General features: G+C 35.1%; 1 protein-coding gene across 1 annotated transcript in view; it reads left to right on the forward strand.

Annotated features, from left to right (window-relative positions):
• The first annotated feature begins 13312 nt into the window (after window positions 1–13312).
• LOC138823775 (transmembrane protease serine 9-like) overlaps window positions 13313–21634 on the forward strand; it is a 29573-nt gene continuing 21251 nt past the window's right edge. The window contains exon 1 of the mRNA XM_070017333.1: window positions 13313–13370. Coding sequence (XP_069873434.1) covers window positions 13313–13370 — 58 coding nt within the window. The remainder of the gene's footprint in view (window positions 13371–21634) is intronic.

A 21634-nucleotide genomic window follows, 5' to 3' on the forward strand; every position in this document is an offset into this window, starting at 1 on the left:
CAGTGCCAATCTGTGATGAAGTTGCTGTTTGGATGGATGTAAAGAAAAGCATTTGTCTCTTTATCAAGATCTGAGGATTTGTGAAACCAAAGCTATAATCCTGCCTTGGATAGTTCTGTTCCTTTTCTCAACTGTTCCAGGCTCTGAAAGCTTGTGTATACCCTCTGCTGGTCATGAGTCTATATCTCTTTATATCCATGTCAAAACTTATTTCCCTCATGGTTGGTCTAAGAAATCAGTATGTATTTGCACCCTGGGGTGGTACACAGTGTAAAGGTGGCTGTATTGTTCTGCCCAGTCTTCTTCTAGGTTACATGTTCATACTGAGGTGTAAAGGCCCCCTCCAGGGCTTGCTCAGGTAGATACATCTAGTAGGCTCACTGAGTTTTCTAGGAGCTGTTTTTTTTTTTTAAATTTAATTTAATTTTATTTGTGAACATACTGTACAGAGGAGTTACAATTACATGGGCAGGATAATGCATACATTTCTTACCAAGCATTGCAGCCTCCTCCTTTGTTTACCCTTCACATCCCTTCCCAGCCTCCCCCCTCCCCCCCAATCCCAATCCTTCTCCTCCCCCCCTTCCCCCCCCCCCCCACCGACGTTGTAAAGCTTGTTTTGGACATGACAACTTGTACTTCTCATTGTTGCAACAGGTCCACCTGTATCCTTAAACAACTGGTTTTTCCCCATCTCCTCCACAAGTTATACTGACATCAAATATAGTGAAAGCAGGGGTTATACTGTGGGGGAGGGACATACAAAGCAACAAAGAGATAATCTTATAAATGCATTAGAATCACATGCATGAAAGAAAAAACATTAAAATACACATCTAAGGGTTCATTTTCCTGACATCACATTATCTGACCTTTTCCGCTTGATTCATACATATACTAGATATTACAAATAAGGGAAACCATGGGACCTATGTTTCTTTGGGCCTGGCTTACTTCACTTAATATAATTTTTTCCAAGTTTTTCCATTTCCTAACAAATGGGGCAATGTCAGTCTTTCTGAAGGAGGCATAGAATTCCATTGTGCATATATCACCTTTTCTTGATCCATTCATCTACTGAGGGGCATCTGGGTTGGTTCCATATCTTAGCTAAGGTAAATAATGCTGCAATAAACATAGTTGTGCTGGTAGCTTTAGTGTGATCTTGTTTGTAAACATTTGGGTAAATGCCCAAAAGTGGGATTGCTGGGTCATAGCGGAGTTCTATGTGAAGTCTTTTGAGGAACCTCCATACTGCTTTCCAAAGTGGTTGAACAAGTTTACATTCCCACCAACAATGAAGTAAGGTTCTTTTCTGTCCACATCCCCTCCAGCATCTGTTGTTGTTAGAGTTCTTGATTTTTGCTGTTCTAACTGGAGTGAGGTGATATCTCAATGTTGTTTTGATTTGCATTTCTTTTATGGATAGGGATGTTGAGCATTTGTTCATGTGTCTATTGGCCATCCTTCTTTCTTCTTCAGAGAAGTTTCTCTTTAAGTCTTTCGCCTACTTATTTATTGGGTAGTTGTTTCTTTGAGGATTTGTTGTTGGGGGTTTTAATTTTTTGAGTTCCAAGTATATTTCAGATATGAGACCCTTGTCCGTTGTATGGCTAGTAAAGATCTTCTCCCAATCGGTGGGCTTTCTATTGATCTTGCTAGCTATGTCATTTTCCCTGAAGAAGCTCTGCAACTTTATGCAATCCCATTTGTCCAACCTTTCTTTGATTTGTTGTGCTTCCGGGTCTCTATTCAGAAAATTTCGGCCTGAGCCAAGGAGACCTAGGGTTTCTCCTATTCCATCCTGTAATGTTTTCAGAGTGTCTGCTTTGAGTTCAAGGTCTTTGATCCATTTGGAGTTGATTGCGGTGCAGGGTGATATATAAGGATCTAGCTTTAGTTTTCTACATGTAGTTAACCAATTTTGCCAGCACCATTTACTGAAGAGGTTGTCTTTCTTCCATTCTATTGTTTTAGCTTCCTTATCGAAGATTAGATGGCTATAGGTCTGTAGGTTCATTTCTGGGTTTTCAATATATTCCATTGGTCCTGAGGTCAATACCAAGCTGTTTTGATTACTATGGCTTTATAGTAGAGTTTGAAATTTGGTATTGATATTCCTCCAGCAGTGTTCTTTCCATTGAGGAGCGTTTTTGCTATTCGGGGTCTTTTATTGTTCCATATGAGTTTTTGGACTGCCTCTTCCATTTCTCGGAGCTGTTTTTGTGCCATGCACAGGACACTGGAGACAGTGTACTTCCACAGCATTTTAGCCACAAAGTCTGGCAACAAACCTGCTCTGAAACTGATAGCCTAACATATAGCTCTATTCCTACAAAATTCCCTGACAGGCATTCTCCTTCCAATTCCTACTGGAGGAGGAAGGAAATACTCCTTCCTCAAGCAGGACACATAGAACCTAAAGGACAGAGACAATAGCATATCCTCTGCTGACATGGTTTTCTTTGAAAATGTTCTGGGCAAAATGGTTTGAAGCCTAAACAATTGCAGTCCTTCACAGGCTCTGTGATAGGTTCTGTCTGTCAAATCCCATGATGGCTGCTCTCACTTGAGGCCTCAATAAAGGATATATCTTTGGTCCAAAATGCAAGGTACTTCTAGGATTTATATTGTAGTTCCCAGAAGTCTTCTACTGCAGCCTATATTCATTAAGCTCTGCTGCTGTTAGAGGACCTGCAATTCCCCTAATGGGGACCTGATTCTGCTACGGTCATGAAAATACTCCAGCTTCAGGTCCCATTAACTTGGGCATTTATTTCAGCTTCTGGCCCTCTTCCACCTTTAGCTTCCTTCTAGTTATCCTGTAGTTACATTCTGCATAGGACAAAAGACTTCTTGATAATATCTTCTCACAGCCAGAGTGACAGTGCTAAGCAGAATTACACTTTGAGACCTTTGCATTGAGAAATGGCAGCCCTTTTCCACCCAACCCTCATACCCAACCTCACAGTGAAAGTACCCAGAGAAAGCATACAATAGAACCTCTCTGGCTGAATAATGATTTCCCGGTGTCTCATTAGTGCACAACAAGAACATATCAAAACAAATAATGACGTCTGTTGATAACTTATGGTTTATAACATGAGACAAGGGGAGATGCTGGTGACAGCAGAGTCATCTGAGGCCGCTTTTGGCCTCAATTCCCTTGCTTATTTTGGGAGAAGTATACTTATTTCTAATCTGAGAATGAATAACTCTATGAAGAATCAGATGGCTAAGACTTAGCTACCTTTTCAGTCTCACCAGGGTATGTCTGCTTAGTAGTTTTCCATGTCTTAGGTGATACCACATAATTTCTGACTGCCTGAGGATACCCCTAGATTTAGAAATCTTTAAAAATAAGGAAGTGTTATGTGACTTTTGTTTTATCCATGACTAGTGGCAGGTTTGAAGCCTCCTAAAGCTTGAACTCTGAGAATCCCTGGTGTTCTGAGCTTTGTACTTGTTTTGCCTTTTAGTACTATTTGGTAGAAAAATAGTAGAGTGAAGAATGAGGCTCTGTTTTCAGAATTGCAGACAGATGCTTATTTATTTACTTAATTAGTTTTATATTTAGTTACTTTTGCTCTGCCTAAAATCACAGTCAAGTGGTACTTGGGTCCAGATTTTCTGGGAGTCAATTGTTGGCATGTTTTCCCTGTCTTAACACTAGAAGGCTACTTGATCAGATGTTCCCACCAAAACAACAGAACATTTCTCAGAAAGAAAGAACAGAAGATCTCAAAGTGTGCTCTGTGCCCCAGGGTAAGTGTCAGTAGTCCCATACACAGCCACAGTGATCAGAATCTCTACAAATGGACAATCAAAGGGTTACTAAATCATTATTGCTGGCATTGGGGCCAGCATAACTCTAGGCTATGGCATAAACTGAATCCATATTCTGGAGAAACAATAATGCTGCTTCTGCTCACTGATGTGTTTGTGTGGCCTGAGATTGCTGTCATCAGCCACAGTTAATTCTGGCTGGACTTGAAAGAATGGTAATAGACTACAATCACACGTATTCCTTTAGAAATAAAGTCATAAGTGTCCAGAAAGGCTGGACACTTATGACTTCCTTTGGCCTTGGTGCTGTATTTTAAGGTGCATCCCTAGGCAGGATACAGGCAACTTGGATATTCTCAATGTTTGGCCATGAAGGCAGTAGGGACAGGGGAAAGCTCTTTATGCAGTATTCTGCTCTAGTTGAGGTAATGAGAGTGAAGGCTGTTCTCTAGCCATGTTGATCTGATGTTCAGATGGTTCAAACCTAAATCTCAAAGCATCAGAGAACTTTAAAGTCACAAAAGACCCCCCAAATCATAGAAGGTATTGCAATGCAAACCCATTTCACTTATTTTTCTGCCTTGATTCCAGGAAGTTTAAGATGAGCCAATGAGAATCTTGGTTTGTTGCTCTCTGCCAGAGGTTGGATTCAGGTGACCAAAATCAATGAATGCGATATCATCCTTGTCTCCCAAACCTGAGGACAAGCAGTGTTTCACATGAGTATAACTAACAGCTATTAAAAAAACCCATGCAGTCTCAGTGAAGGGGATTGTGGGTCCCAGCCTCATTGTGGAGTTGGCACTGATGAAGGAAATGATGTGAATTTGGGTTTTGATTTGATTTTCAAGAATAGGAGAATTGCAGTGTGATGGAGATTTTGTCTATTGTATTCCTTTGTGATAATTCTTGCCTTATTTTGTGTGCTTAAGTCTAAGATACATTTTGGCTTATTTTTAAGGTCAAAGGCAAATCCTATTTTACTTATTTTTAAATATTGGATAATCAATCTTATATCATAATATATTCAATATGGTTGCTATATTCCAATACACTGGTGTGTACACGGTAGTTTGAATATCATCTCAGTGTATATTAGGATTTACTTCTGGTTGCTCTATCCTATTTCTACTTGACTATATATTTATCTCAGTAATAAAATGCTTCAATTATTATAGTTTGTTTATGTTTTTAAATAAAAAGTAGTTTAGTTCTTTATCTTCTTTCAGGATTGCTTTGTTTTATAAGGTCAAAATGGATCAATTCATTGTGGGTTTTAAGATTTGCTACAAACTTCTGAAAGTAGGTCTTTGACACTCTGAGTAATACTGCTTTGCATCTCTATAAGGTAGTGTGCATCATTATGCCTTCTGATCTATGCACAATTTTACACAAGTTTTCTTTTTAACTTAAGAGACCAATCTTTTAGTGTTATAACACTGAATTTCATGAACACTAAAGTTTAGATTGTTTTCTTTTTGTGGCTTCTCTTTATGATTTGAGATGGTTTCCTTGTATTCCTACTGAGTTAAATATTTAAAAAAATTGTATTAGTACTAGTGAGACCACAGAAAAATACTATTATGAGATGAACATAAAGGCACAATGCCTATGTATATCTGGTCATATAAAATAATATTTAATATTTATGGAAATGAACTCTAGGAAATAGAAATGAGGTTTTTCTCTTTGTTGATCTTTTTGTTTTCTTTTTGTCTTGTTTGTTCCTTTATTTGTTTTGGGGATGATAGGGAGCACAGGAACGGTAGGAAAAAAGGTTAAGAAATGCAAACACTATGGTGAAAAGGAAACAAATGCAGACACTCACCAGTTACTATGTTAAATTAAACTATACAACCTGTGGTGGATTGGGATAGGGAGGAAAATCTGATGATCAGTGATTTTGTAAAATGGCAAGTCCAGGAGTTTAATTTTCTGCACTTTTATAACAAACCCAGTTTGAAAGACAAGTAATCACTGACCAGTATCAAATAAGCATTATCAGCTGATTGGAAGAAGTGTTTTCCTGGAGGAAGACAATAGGTTTTTTGTAGGTCAGTAAAGAGAATTTAGTCCTTTGACTCCCTCCATGAAATAAAATGACTTAGACCAATAATGTTCACTGTTTCTGGGAATAAAAGCGGAAGGCTTGGATATAGGCATATTACCACCTATCTAAGTTTTTCAAAAGCTGTCTGATCACAAGATCTCTAGCTCTAAAAGAATGGATCATTACAGAGTCCTTGTCTACATTTCATTCCTCAATGAAATGACTGTGTAATCATCAACCAGGACAATGTTTGGTTTCTCTTGACCAGACAAGGAATTTTCATTCCTGATATGATCTCTCCCAGTTGCTTTGCAGGAAGTTATTAAGTTATTTGTGTAGAATGGCATCCTGCAGATTTATTGTATGTCTTTTTTTTCCTTTTTCTTTTTTTATTGTGAAAATACCATACAGACGGGTTACAATTATGTGGGCAAGGTAATGAGCACATTCTTATCAAGCATTGTTGCCTCTTCTTTTGTTTCTTCTTCCTATCCCTTCCCATCTCCACCCCCATCCCCCACCTCACTGTATGCATCAAAGTTGTAAATTTCATTTTCGACATAACATCTTGTACATCTCATTGTTGGAATGAGTCCACCCTTATCCCTATTTAAACAACTTGATTTTTCCCTTCCCCTCCCCAAATTATACTCACATCAAATACAGTGAAAACAGGGGATATACCATGGGGATATACATACAAAGCAACAAAGAAATCATCTTATAAATATGTTAGAAACAATAGCGAGAAATAAAAACCATTTGAGTCCTTATCTTGGGGTTCATTTCACCTAACATCAAGTTACCTGTTTCTGCTTGTCTCACACAGATACTACTTATTGCAAATAAGGGAAACCATGGGACCTATATTTCTTTAGGCCTGGCTTATTTCACTTAATAGAATTTTTTTCAAGTCTTTCCATTTCCTAACAAATGGGGCCATGTCATTCTTTCTGAAGGAGGCATAGAATTCCATTGTGCATATATCACCTTTTCTTGATCCATTCATGTACTTAGGAACATCTGGGTTGGTTCCATATCTTAGCTATGGTAAATAATGCTGCAATAAGCATAGTTGTGCTGGTAGCTTTAGTGTGATCTTGTTTGTAAACATTTGGGTAATTGCCCAAAAGTGGGATTGCTGGGTCATAGGGGAGCTCTATGTGAAGTCTTTTGAGGAACCTCCATACTGCTTTCCAAAGTGGTTGAACAAGTTTACATTCCCACCAACAATGAAGTAAGGTTCCTTTCTGGCCACATCCCCTCCAGCATCTGTTGTTGTTAGAGTTCTTGATTTTTGCCGTTCTAACTGGAGTGAGGTGATATCTCAATGTTGTTTTGATTTGCATTTCTTTTATGGCTAGGGATGTTGAGCATTTGTTCATGTGTCTATTGGCCATCCTTTTTCCTCTTCAGAGAAGTTTCTCTTTAAGTCTTTAGCCCACTTATTTAGACATATAGGCACCAAGAATCCTGGTAACAACAGAGAGGTCTACACTCCTCTAAAACAATGTATACCTTAGATATAGTCTTTACACACTTTATGCTATGTTTTGTTCTAGAATAAAAAATTTCCTACTGGAGAGTCTTTCTGTCTCACCCCCTTCTCCCCTTCTCTACCTACGGATATACACATACACTATTTCCCAGAAGCTAAAAAACAGTCATACTAACACATGGCTACCTGACACAGAAGCACATGTTTCCAGTGCATACCTATGACATACATAAACAAGAAAACTCACAGATCTAAACATGCAAAATAATACACAAAGTCTAATCACTATCAACATAATCATGGGAGGAATATTTCATCTCTAGGATGGGAATCTGAAATCTTTGAATACATAATGACAAGCTGAGAAATGGCTGAAGGAAGGGGTTAATGAATGGGACAATAATTCTAAGTGGAACATTTTCATGCACTCATAATTTTTCCTAGGGCAATAGTGCAGAATCTTTTAAAACATCTTGTAAGGTTACTCTTTATGGTGGAGATACATTAGTAGAATGTATTTGACGCTTATGTTCTTGAAATTACTTCAGAGATAAAGAAAAACTCTGTGGAAGTGAGTATAATACATAGGGGAACATTACTTGAAGTTGAGCAACTTTATTTCATGTTGAGGCTGAAAACTCCTAAAAAATGTAAATACCTGTTAGCTTTTGTAAAATAACTATTCCACTAAGTAAAGCCTACTCTGGAAACAATATTTTCTTAAAAGTTTATGTCAAAAATTTCATTTGAAATGGGGCAAATGATTGCCAATTGCCCTTCACTGTGTATTATGGCTCCCTATTAGTGGGGCTAAATAGATTCCCTGTGAAATAGTACTTGTAATGCCTTTCTTGGACCCGTGAATAGACATAAAAATATAGACTAAGAAAAATAAAATAAAATAGATGTATAATGAGTAAGTCAAATATTTTCCACTGACCCCTTTGTGTGGTAACTTTACAATAAAACTATATATTAAAAATATTTGACACTGTAGTTCTGTTTGAATCTTCCAAGTCACCATCATGGGTGGAGATATCATTCAAACCATAAAATAAAGCATTTTTTTAAAAGTTACAATTGTAGTTGTTTTTGTTTTCTTTTCTTTTTGTCTTGTTTCTTAGTCTGTTTGTATTTGAGAGGGCATGGGAGGACATATAAAATGTGGAACAAGGATGAAAAAATACAGCAGTCATGCTCACTGGACACCAAGTGAAAAATGAACTGGATATGTTGTGGGCAGAAGGGGAAACATGTTTCAAAAAGGATTGTACTCATTACCCATTACCTGATTCATGTAACTATGAACCCTCTTATTTTAACTCTGTAATGACAATTAAAAAGTCCATAATAATTTCTATACCATACCATTATCAAGTTATATCAAGAATTTTGACCTCTATATTGTAATGTAATTATTCTATTATAACATTTTACTAAATATTTTCTATAATTATTTGGCTTTATCTTTTTTAATTTTTTAATTTTTATTTTTTACATTTTTTATTGTGAAAATACTGCACAGAGAGGTTACAATTACATGAGCAAGATAATGAGCACATTTCGTATAAAGCATTGTTACCTCCTCTTTGTTTTACCCCTACCCTCCCTTCTCATCTCCACAATTATCTTTATTTTTCTTTTTTTTTTTACTATCTTCAAATAGTTATACAGAGGGTTGTCAACTCAGCATATCCTTTTATAAGTAGAATGCATCTTGATCAATGTCACTACTTCTGTCATTTTCCCTCTTATTTCATAGTTATGGAACAAAGAAAACACTGCCATTTTGCAATGACCTGAAAAAGGCAGGTTGATGTGGAAAAGCTCAGTTCTCTCAGGTATAATTGAGGAATACCTCAATTAGGAACTTTACTGAACTATTTTCAAGATACTGTAAGTAAAATACTAAGTTGCTAGTAACTCTAATACACACACCTGATTCCAGTTTTTAATGTACTCTTAATACATACTCAATTTCATACCTCATAGGTATGAAATATTTTAAAATACTTTCACTTCAACTAAAATAATTCAATCAGAAGGTGGTTTGTTTTAGCTTATAAATATAAATAGTTTATAAATATTAATGCTGTCTTTGCACTTTGCTCATCACTTTATTTTTATATTAAAATTTTTTAATGTTTTTATTGTAAAAATACTACTGTACAGAGGGCTTATAGTTACATGAGCAAAGTAATGAATATATTTCCTATCAAGCATTGTTATCATCTCTTTTGTTTTTCCCTACCCTCCCTTCCTTCCCGCCTCCACAACTACATTTCCTCCCTTCCCTCTTGCCCCCCAGTCTCATATCTAAAATATACCTGTAACTCAATAATTTAAATACCCCCAACAACAAATCCTCAAAGAAACAACTGCCCAATGGACAAGTGGGCTAAAGACTTAAAGAGAAACTTTTCTGAAGGAAATAAGAATGGCCAATAGACATATGAAGAAATTCTCAACCTCTCTAGCCATAAAAGAAATTCAAATCAAAACAACATTGAGATACCACCTCACCCCAGTTAGAATGGCTATAATCAAGAACTCTAATAATTACAGATGCTGGAGGGCATGTGGACAAAATGGAACCTTACTGCATTGTTGGTGGGAGTGTAAACTTGTTCAACCACTTTGGAAAGTAGTACAGAGGTTCCTCAAAAGACTTCACATAGAGCTCCCCTATGACTCAGCAATCCCACTTTTGGGCATTTACCCAAATGATCACAAACAAGACCATACTAAAGCTACCAGGACAACTATGTTTATTGCAGCATTATTTACCATAGTTAAGATATGGAACCAACCCAGATGCCCCTCAGTAGATGAATGGATCAAGAAAATGTGCTATATATACAATGGAATTCTAGGCTTCCTTCAGAAAGAATGTCATCGCCCCATTTTTTGGAAATGGAAAAAAATAAAAAAAAATTCTATTAAGTGAAGTAAGCCAGGCCCAAAGAAACATAGGTTCCATAACTGGTATATGTTTTCAATAACTGGTATATGTCTGAGACAAGCAGAAAAGATGATGACCAGATAAGATGATGTTAAGCAAAATGAACCCCAAGATAGAGACACAAGTGGTTTTTTTCTTTCTTGCTATTGTTCCTAACGTATTTATAATGTTCTATGTGATTTTTGTGTTGCTATGTATGATTCTCTCTCATGGTATAACCCCTGTTTTCACTGTATTTGATGTTGGTGCCCTGCATCTTGTGCATACACTTCTCTAGTTTGAGGAGAGGAAGAGAAATAACAAAATGCTTAAATAGGGATATAGGTTGACCCATTGTAACAATGAGATGTACAAGATGCTATGTTGAAAAATGAACTTTACAATAGAGCACTTCTAAAATATAAAACCAAAGATAAAAACACAATAAAATTAAAATAACAACAAATAAAACAAGGCATACAACAGCAACTAAAAGGAAAATGAAAAGAGGTTTACTACATTCTCCTAACAACTAAAAACTCTTTGAAGTTAGCTAGATAAAGCAAGAAAGAAGAAGTACGTAGCAAAGACAACTGTACTACTACTTGAATACCAGTGTAAGAGCCAACTGTCAGAAGGCTTCTGTTAAATTATTTTTAAGGCATTTTGACTGTACTTACAATTCTATTGATATTCCCTCTGCAGAATATATGCACAACTCAATCTCCATATTACTGAACAAAAGTTGTGTAAGTTAATCAATTGCCTAGGAGACCTTGGTGCTATTATGTATCTTCCATCCGAAGAATCCCTCAACAAGCTGGTGCTGGTAGCTCACTTTGTAATCCTAGGTACTAAGAAGGCCAAGAGATATATGGAGCATGATTTGAAGCAAGGCCTGGCAGGAAGGATGGTGAGACTTTTCTTAAATAAACTACTCAGAAAAAGCCAGGGGTGATAATGTCACTTAAGTGTCACAAAGAGGCCCAGGGACAGCGCCAGGACCCCTCAGTTCAAGTCCCAGGACTGGCAAAAAAAATAAAGAGTTAACATTGCTGGATTTCACCAGGAAATAGCCAATCATGAGGATGGATTAACAAAAAATTATGGGAGATAGATTGTAGCAGTCACACTCACTTGAATATGCTCAAAACTGTAATTTTAACTCAGTAACTTGGATGCTTCCAGCTACACATGTTTTAAAAAGATATTTTTCTTTCCTTCCTAGCCTTCAGTATTTACTCTCCACATTCTCCTTTTATTTCCCAAATGAGGAAATCCAGGAATGTTTTATAGCTCAAGGCAGCATTATGACACTCCTTTCTTTATTTCACTGACTATGGAATGAGGAACTTTAAAACCTGCAAGGAATTTAGAGCCAGGGCCTAACAGCCAGCCACAGAATCTCAGACCTATAAGTCCTATCTACTCAGAAAGCTAAGATATGAGCATTATCATTTGGAGGAAGCCAGTACAGACAAAGACTGTTCCCCAATTACCAGCCAAAAGCTTGAAGTGAACGAATGTCTCAATTAGTAGAGGATGGCAATTAGAGAAAAAGTCAAGCAATATCTAGACTCCTTGAATTGAAGTTCTATTATAATCAAGGATGGAAGATAGGAAGGAGGGAGGGAGGGAAGAAAGGAAGGAAAGAAGGAAGAAGGGAAGGAAATAAGAAAGGAAGAAAGGAGGAGTAGAGAAGGAGGGAGGGGGGAAAGGAGAGAGGATAGGTGAGAAATATTCAAGGTAAGCTTATTTATTCACCTAGAAGAATCTCCTTGATATGAGTTTCAGGTAGCTCATGATGCTGACTTTCATTTAAATACCATTTCTCCTCTCAACAGAAAGTTGAGGGACTGTGCTTTTTCCTGAATAATAGCTCATTTAGTCCACATTTTGGCTCACAAAATGATTAAACTCTCACTTATTTTCCTCTGAACTGATCTCATTGTTTTTGAAATGGCATTAAAGTCAAGGGACCTTAGTGAATTCAGGTACTAATTCCTAGGCCTCACACATAGACAGAAATGCTCTACAATTTAGTGGTGTTCTTGAACCTGAACCCTATACACTCTACTAATAAAATCATGTAAGTGGCTTAACTGTGGTCCAATGATTCAAGTCATATAAATATTATTTTATTTCTTTATATTTACTTTAGTTTTTTACCTTTCTCAGCAAAAATGACTTTTAATAATGTAGTCCTTTTGTGTGAAAATTTCAGAAGAGCAAAGATTTCCTTTTGTATCTCTATACTCTAAATACAACATGCTTTGCCTGCTATTTTAAGTCTTATACTTCAGTTTTCTCCTAGATTTGCATTGGAAGGAATTGAATTAAAACCTTGAGATTGCATTTTCAGTAGAAATTATGTTAGGGAAGTGTAACCAGTTAAATAAATAAATGAGAGTGCCACAGTTTTAGACTAATTATTGCTATTTAAACAAAAATAAAAATTCAACTAACATTTTATCAGCATTTTTGTATAATGTATATGTATAATATATACACATATATACACATATATATTATATATACACATTATATATACACATATTATATATACACATTATATATATTGTATATACACATTAAATCCAAGTACACATATATATAGAATTCAATATATGTATTCAGCCTACAACTATACTGACCATGTATAGAATTTTTAATTATGCATAAAATATGTATATTGAATCCAAGTACATATAGAGGTGTGTATAATTATATGAAATTATATTTATGTGATAATGTCCTGAGGTAATAACAAACACACTATAACTTTTTACAATGTGTGAGAATTGATTATTGATTATCACCTTTTCAGAAAGATGTTAATATTAAAATAAATTCAGCTTGAATTTTAACAATCATTTGTATCTTTTATAATGAGTAATTTCTTATATGTAAAACTCTATTTGATTGGTCATATGAAAAAGAAGACAATTGCCTCACAAATAGATCTTATGATGTCAGATATTCTATGGCTTGGCAACTAATCTAACTAGAAGTTGCATACACACACCCTTGAGACATAATGGGACCTTCACTTTGTTTCTTTGAGTTTTGGGGATTGTTTTTTCACTGGTGTGGTGGTAAGTTATCCAGACTGGGGAATTCTCTCCTGATATTTTGTCTTAATACTTTTTATTTTCTTTAACCTATATGCCTTTACACCTTTGTCACTTATTTAATTTCCTACTTTTCTTCATATCTGTTTGCCTGATTATATATGTGTATATATATTTGTGTATGTGTGTATATATATTTATATATATAGTTCATTCTTCATATTTCATCTTTTATCATCCTTCTGTATATTCTTCAATCCCTCTGTTCTTCAAACATAAAAAAGATAGGACAATATCTCTCACAAATGATTTAGTAAGATATTGCCTTTGCCTATCATGTTTACATCTCCCTCCCATCAAACAGTTACAGTACTAATTCTTAATGCAGTGGTTAAACTCTTTGACACCCAACAATTGTCCCAGTGTCAGAATCAAGTTCTGTTCGGTGCCTGGTATTTGTATGTAAAACCTGCAAGGGTTTTATTCTGAGTTGTTGGTGGATGTTGCCAAAACTGTGAGTAATATCCATGAGTAAAGAAATCATCTTAAGTATTTTTTAAGATTTGCTTTATTATTATTAAGTAAATTCACGTTTCATCTTGGTGTATTAAAGAAACTTTTATATTATTTAAAAATACAACCGTAAGAGTACTTGAAGGCTTAAAATTCTCCCTTTAGTATATACAGTATCATAGCACAGTGATGCAAATTACTAATTGTGTTACATTGCTAAGTAAATTAATACACTGGTAATCAACTTTCGGTGAAGTTTAATGGCAAATTTCACCCTGATTTTACTGCATTCTTCTTCCTCCATTGTATTTTGACATTTTAGGATTCATTGACCAAACATTGGCCATAACACCTGCTTGCAACCAGTTTTAATCCTAAAGAGCGAACAGAAAAAGTCAAAAAAAGAATAGGAATTTCGGTTCTCCTGCAGGACTCTGTTAGAAAGGAAGAGATTTCACTTATCAAACTTAAACATCTCCTAGGAAAGTTGTTATAGCTTTCTTTACAGACACTGCAGAATGTCAGAGTAAGCCACAGTGGTCATTTTCTGCTGTATTATGTAGTTCAGAAGACTGAAAATTTAAAAATCATTTAAATAAAAAAGCATAATTCCATCGCGACACTTTATAAAAATAAATTCTGACCATTTTAGTACTTAACATTAAGGTGTATTCCAGTTACGGGGTTATTTGGTGGAAACATAAATGTGTGTGAGAAATTAAGATGAAGGAACTTATGTCAAAGTACTTAATTCTGAGTCCTGATTTAAAAGTATACTAATGTTTAGGAACGTATGCTATAAAATGTTAAAGGGATAGAATAATCCACATATCACATCCTTTCATCTCTGCTCCTTCAGAACATAACTTTGGGACCAGTATCTGAAAGTTATCAGTTAAGCTTGTAGACCTTTCATTCTATCACCATTAACATATCCACAATGCTGAAAGAAATTATGTATCTGGAATCAGCCACAAGAAGATTGCTGGATACTAACTTTAAGAGCAAAGTTGCCCTTGAAGTCTTGCAGAAATATACATACAATTCTATAAAGGAACATATTTTAAGGTTCCAAATAAAGAAGGAATGTTTTATTGAGAAATAGTGGGAAAATTGGATAAGGAATAAAGTTCTTGGAAACAAAGCACAGACTTATGTTTATGATCTGATATTGGGACCCTAGAATATGAATAAAATTTAGTTTTATGAATAAAAATTAAGTATATAAAAATGAAATAAGCAAAAGTATAATTACACTGAGGGAACAAGTAACAAATTTAGTCCTGAAAATAATGTTTGTTTACTACAAGTATATATATATATATATATATCTATATATCTATATATATATATATATATATGCCCTCTTTCCCAAGAAAATCAATAGAAAATTCCTGAACTGTTATATATAAGTAATAAGATACTACATTTATAGTAGTATATATATGAATATAAATTCAATACAAAATATACAGGCAGGCACTATGGTTCACACGTGGAATCCTAACAACTCAGGAAAATCAGATCTCCATATCATAGTTCAAAGTGAAATATCTATGAAATTCTTATCTCCAATTAACTAGGAGAAAGCTGGAAGTGGATCATGGCTAAAGTGATAGAGCAGTAGTTTAAATCCAAAAACCAGAAAGAACACCCAGGCCCAAAGTTCCAGCCCCAACTCTTGAACACACATGCACACACACACACACAAACACACATATGCTATACATACATATATATGAATGCAGAATAAAGATGAATTTTCAGTTACAGCTGTTATTATATAGTTGATGTTAGAATTTATAATGTAGGAAATCATTTCAATATTATTTCTGTCTATAGAGAGACAGAAAGAAACAGGAACTTGATTATTTAACAAAATACTTAGTTTAAGGGGATAACTGAATCTGGTAGCTGATATAATCTAGTGTTAAGAAGTTTTCCCTAAATTCCTTTTAGTATCTTATTCTCCTCTTTAACAAGATTTACAGTCATTTGTGTGTATGTTATCACCTGGAGTTCTTGCTGTATGCACCATCTAACATTTATTGTTGTGCCTGCTATCATAGGGAATAATATATGTGATAGAAAAGCATATGGATCTTATATTTTAATGCTTTTTTAAAATATAAAATCTATGACTAATTTATACATACGTTTATAAACATGTAAATGTATACATATCAATATGTACAAAACAATACATACATCATAAAATATTACATGGTTATATGTGATTGTTTTACATGAATGTATTAAATATGTATCATATCTGTCAATATGAATATATGGATTATTTTTGTTTTCTCATTTAGGTACACCAAGGTCGTCCTCTTTTGTCTATTCACTGGAAACTGGTAGGCCTTGTCAATTAACTCCCAATCCCATGTTCAGATCCTATTCTTGTCATCAAGATAGGTAGCCCCATCCCTATCACAGATAAGATGGTCATTCAAGTTGTCTAAGAATCTTATGGATCCATTCTTTCTTCTCTGTAGTATGTTCCCTGAAGTAGAAACATTGTACAAAGATGATCTTAGCCCTTATAAAATATATGATGTTTTAGTCATGGATTAGCATTTTTCCAAGAAAACAGAAGTCTAGTCCCCTAGTGTATTTTGTTTTAACTAATAGAGAATATTACTCTGGCAACAGACAATTTAAGTTTTGAAGTGATCAGTTCTCTTCAGGTAGGAAATTTTAATGACCCAATTCCAAACTTGGGATAATTCTGATGTAGTTCATCTGGATTACTCCAACAGCAGAGACTTTTGAATCTTATTTCATTATTTCTAGACTACAGAGTACCAAAATAACTAATATCTTTATATTCTGAGACTGACCTTAGAAACATCAAATGAAATTTGGAATCTATGACTGATTTGGTAAAATCCTGGATTAAAGCCATTACATAGTGTTTTGCAACTTAATAGTTTATTATTAATCAATGCTTATGGATCCTGGATTGTACTTTCAGGTGACACAGTGAATCCTCAGTTCCTTCCAAAGTTAACATCAACTCTCAAATTAAATCATGTAAACTTTCTTCCCAAGGCAAATTCATAGCTAGATCTTGATTGGGAATTATTCCTGTCATTATTCCTTAGACACACTATAATTATGCCAAGCAAAATAGGAAATGTGATGTGGATTCAATCAAGAACAGAGATAATTAGAACCTAACTATGCGATATAGTTAAAACTGTGAGCACTACTGCTACTAAAGGAATCTATCACCTATAACCATACATCCAGTGCTCATTACCAAAATTGAACCATGGGCTCATTCTGTATTTCATGAAGATAGACCCACAGTAGTACACACATTGGAGCCATGGTTTCAGCCTGCTTTTAATGTACATGGAACCCAACAACCTATAGAAAAGGGAGATCACAATTAGGTTTTCCCTGAATCTGGGTCAAATTTTATATTTTATAAAATAAACATGCCTTTCACTTGGGCTCTATCTAAAAGTGATATATTTTTAAAAGAATCTAAGATTTTTTATTTACTTACTTATTGATTGACTGATTGTATTGAGACTTGTAACATAGAGCATGGGTGTTGAGCCACAGCTCCATTTTTACCTTTTTGGTGGTTAAATGAAGATGAGTCTCTGAAACTTTCGTGCCTGGGTTTGCTTCAAACCAGGCTCCTCAAATCTCCTGTGTCCTGAGTAGCTGACAGGCTGGGACCACCAGCACTTGGCTGGGTTAAACCTTTTAAGTGAGTAAACTATATGACACATAAGTTGCATCTCAATAAAGACGTTAAAAAAGTACTAATAACTGAAAAGAGCCAAGATCCCAACTTTGATGTATCATTTAAAGATATTGCTACAAAATATGTAAATAATCAAGTTTGATTTTTAATGTTAGATAAAAAAGCAAACATACTTGAAAATATATGATAAAAACAAAACTTTCATACCAATGTCTTTGTTATAAGCATAGGTAAAGGGGAAAAAATCTGAAGTTTACAGTAAACTTTGTCGGGCTGGGAAGTTGGCTCAGTGGTAGAGTGCTTGCCCTGCATGCATGACACCCTGGATTCGATTCCTCACCACGTCATAAGCAGAAAAAAGCTGGAAGTGGTACTGTGGCTCAAGTGGTAGGGTGCTAGCCTTGAGCTGAAGAGCTGAGGGACAGTGCCCAGGCTTAAAGTTCAGCCCCCACGACCAACAAAAAGAAACAAGCAAACAAAAAAAAAACCAACTAATTTGTCTCCCAACCTTCAAAACGTAAAGTGGAATAAGAGGCACACTGGTATCTGGATATGGCCTTTACTTATGTACTAATGCCTCATATAGTTAATGATGTGTGAGCAATTATCTCTAATTTCAGATAGGAGAGCTAAATAACAAGAGACTTTATATAACCAAAATGCAGCTGACCTAGGAAGAATCTAAGATTATATTTTTATACTAAAAGTATAGACTCAGTAAGATCAGACTACCATGTCAAATGGATAGTATCAATAATTAGTCCTGGCAGCACTATATTCTAAAAGCAGGCTAAGCATATATCATGGCCCTTGAGTGATTGAATTGAGTACTTCACTTATTCCAAATGTGATCAACCAGAACCTAGAGTCTGAATCAATCAGACATAGCTGAAACTTAGACACATTCAGAAGACTATTCAGAAAAACCATTGATTCATCTGAATGAAATAAATTTATACCATGAGTAGGGACTAACCCACTCAAAATAAACAATAACAAGACCAATATCATGACAATCCCCTCAGCCTAAATATCAAATAGCCCCAGAGCCCAGAAAAAGAGAGAGACAGAGGATTCAGAAAGACATTAGATGCAGCCAAAAGCAGTTGTATTAAGAGCCTAATTCCAAACTCTGTTATCCTTGAACCAGACTGAATGTGGTACAGTTCGGGTCTGTTCTTAATCTGAGCACAGGAGACAGAGGACCCAAACAGATTTAAAATTTTTTCAATCTTTTGCTCAACCTGAAATTGATACACTCATCCTAGTAGGAATTTGGAAATATACAACCAAGGCAAAAGCCTGAAGGTTTTACATTCAAACCACAGCTATTCCTTGTTTAAAGCCTCACACTCATACTATTAAAATTTGCGTTCAGACACTAATATGCAGTAAGAATTTGGAATTGCATTTCTGGCTTTTGGGGGATTATTTTTTGGAGGTAATACTCATGAACTTTAATTCAATTTGGCTTTGAACCATTATTAGACTTCAGCCTCCTAAGATTCTAGAATTATAGGCATAAGTCACCTGTGCCCAGCTTTAGAGTAGTTTCTGTATCACAATATTTATTGACATAGCTTGGGTCTGCCATAATCAAAGACTAAATATCTATTAATATACCTGAATACACAAACTGAATCTGATGTAGTCATATTAAAATAGCTTTGGAATGATTATCCACCATTTATTGAGAAAAATTACATGTGATACAATAAAGCCATGTGTTGAGTCTCAGCCAGTGTTTGTCAGTATTAGATACAGTCCTATCAGAGTGACTCTAGAATGAACATCTAGTAGGATATAGTCACAACATAGTGGCTCCAAATTGAATCTTATCCAGTAAGTTTATGGTCATTCCTATTATCTGATAGAATGACATAACATATATATGGTCAAGATTGAATCCATAACAGTAAATTAAATTATACCATTCTGGTAAATGTCTATCAGTAAATCTATGGTATCACCCTGACCCCAGTATTGGTACACTTACGCAAACACAAATATCTGGCACAATCTGTGAAAGGAAGAGTAGCACAGTTTATTCAAGTTTACTGAAGCAAATTCATTAGCACAAATTGTATTTGATGAAAATTTACATCATAGACTCAGGCTAAAGCTAAAAGAAAAATGCCTGGGGAAAAACTGCCTGAAACAGTCACATCAAGGAACCAGAGCAAATTTTTAGAAATAAAGATTTTGGACACAACCAGAAACTGTCATTGGTCTCAGTATGGCAATACATGGTATTAAAAGCAGTAATTCCTAAAATAGCAAAGCCATGGACACAAGCTAAATCTCTAGCAATAAACATTGGACAGACTCACTAACTAATCCAATATTACAATGGCACACAACCTGCAACAATTTATTTTTATTACTGATGCCAGTTTTGGGGCTTGAACTCAGGGCATGGGCACTATCCCTGAATATTTTTGTTTAAGGCCAGCACTCTATCACTTTAACTACAGCTCTACTTGTGGCTTTTGAGAAATTAATTAGAGTTAAAAGTCTCACAAAATTTTCTGTCTGAGCTGACTTTGAAGTAAAATCCCTCATATCTGAGTCTCCTGAGTAGTTAGGATTGCAGCTATGAGCCTCTGGTATCAGCTAACACTAACTTATGAACAATTGAACTTTGTTCATACTAAATCTTGATGAACAAATACTTGGAGCCAGGAAGAAAATAGAGTAATTAAACACATGATAGTATCTAGATCACCAAAAGTAAATATCCCAATAGAATTCACATTTTCAATCTGATTTCTTGGAAGCAGGCTTAAACTCATGGAGTCACACTATGAATCCTTGTGAAAAATCACAAGATAGAGCCATAATTCAGCCAAATTGCATACACAAACTATAGCAGCAACAATTAATTATTTTCTACCAAAGATAAAACAGGCTTAATTTCATGTTGATTCAGTAGGAATGTATCCCTGGACACAGAATAAAGCATTAGAAGCCATTCCTTGGACAGAAACTAAAATGGACAGAGGTTAAATATATATACATACCTTGGACCATGTTAAATAACAGTGTATTCCTAAACAAATGGTACAATTAAAAAATGCCTGGATTAGGACTGAATTTTACTCTCTATATACATGGACAAAGGCCATGTATATATGCCATACCCTGAACTCAGATTGTTTTTCAACTAGCATATTACTGTGTAAGAAATATTACTTCAAAAGTTGTTTTCTGAATCCAGGAGAAATGACTGCCAGCATATTTCTGGATAGACTCTTCAGTTTCACAATCATTCCTGGCATCCAAGGGAAATCATCACCAGAAAAATCATTTGACAGAGGCAAATTGTCAACAGTTATACCCTTGAATAGATCACATGATAGAAACTGCATAGGTTATATAACAAACAGTAAAAGTATAAGCATATATATCTAATATATAAACTTATCTAATATATATAATCCTATTATACTAAGGACCTATTCTGATTATCCAACTGTAATTACTTACATCTGAAACACCCATGAAATTAACCCATGAGTGTCCAATGTACTCTATATCTGATAAAGTCATGCTATGTACATAGGCAACATTTGCACCAGAGAAAGTGAGAGCAGAAGCTATTTCTTCTGCAGGTGCTCTGCAGGTATCTTTACCTCCATAAAACCTATATCTGATATAGTTACATTATAGATATAATCTGTTGATAAATCACTTGCATGATGGAACCAGAGTATGCATCTCTAGAAATTAAAGAAAACGAAACCTGAATATCACCTTTTAAGTCTATGGACTTAGACTGTAGCAGGGACTCTCCTACTATTAAACATAGGTCAACATATGCATGTTTCACATTCACAACAATATACTCTTTCTGAGGCTCTAGCAATCAAAAATCTGGAAGTTTCCATAACTATGACTTTTCACAGATTGTTTATAAAACTGCAAGTTTTTATGCACAGATCTAACAGTATCTTTTCCAACAGATTTGAAACTGAAGTTAAGAAACTTTTAACTAGTACCTGAATTTAACACATTCAGAAGTATAGTGTAGCCTTAAGCTGATAATATCCAA

Source organism: Dipodomys merriami, unplaced genomic scaffold, assembly GCF_024711535.1.
Source record: "Dipodomys merriami isolate MVZ:Mamm:240054 unplaced genomic scaffold, mDipMer1.0.p SCAF_123, whole genome shotgun sequence".
Lineage (NCBI taxonomy): Eukaryota > Metazoa > Chordata > Mammalia > Rodentia > Heteromyidae > Dipodomys > Dipodomys merriami.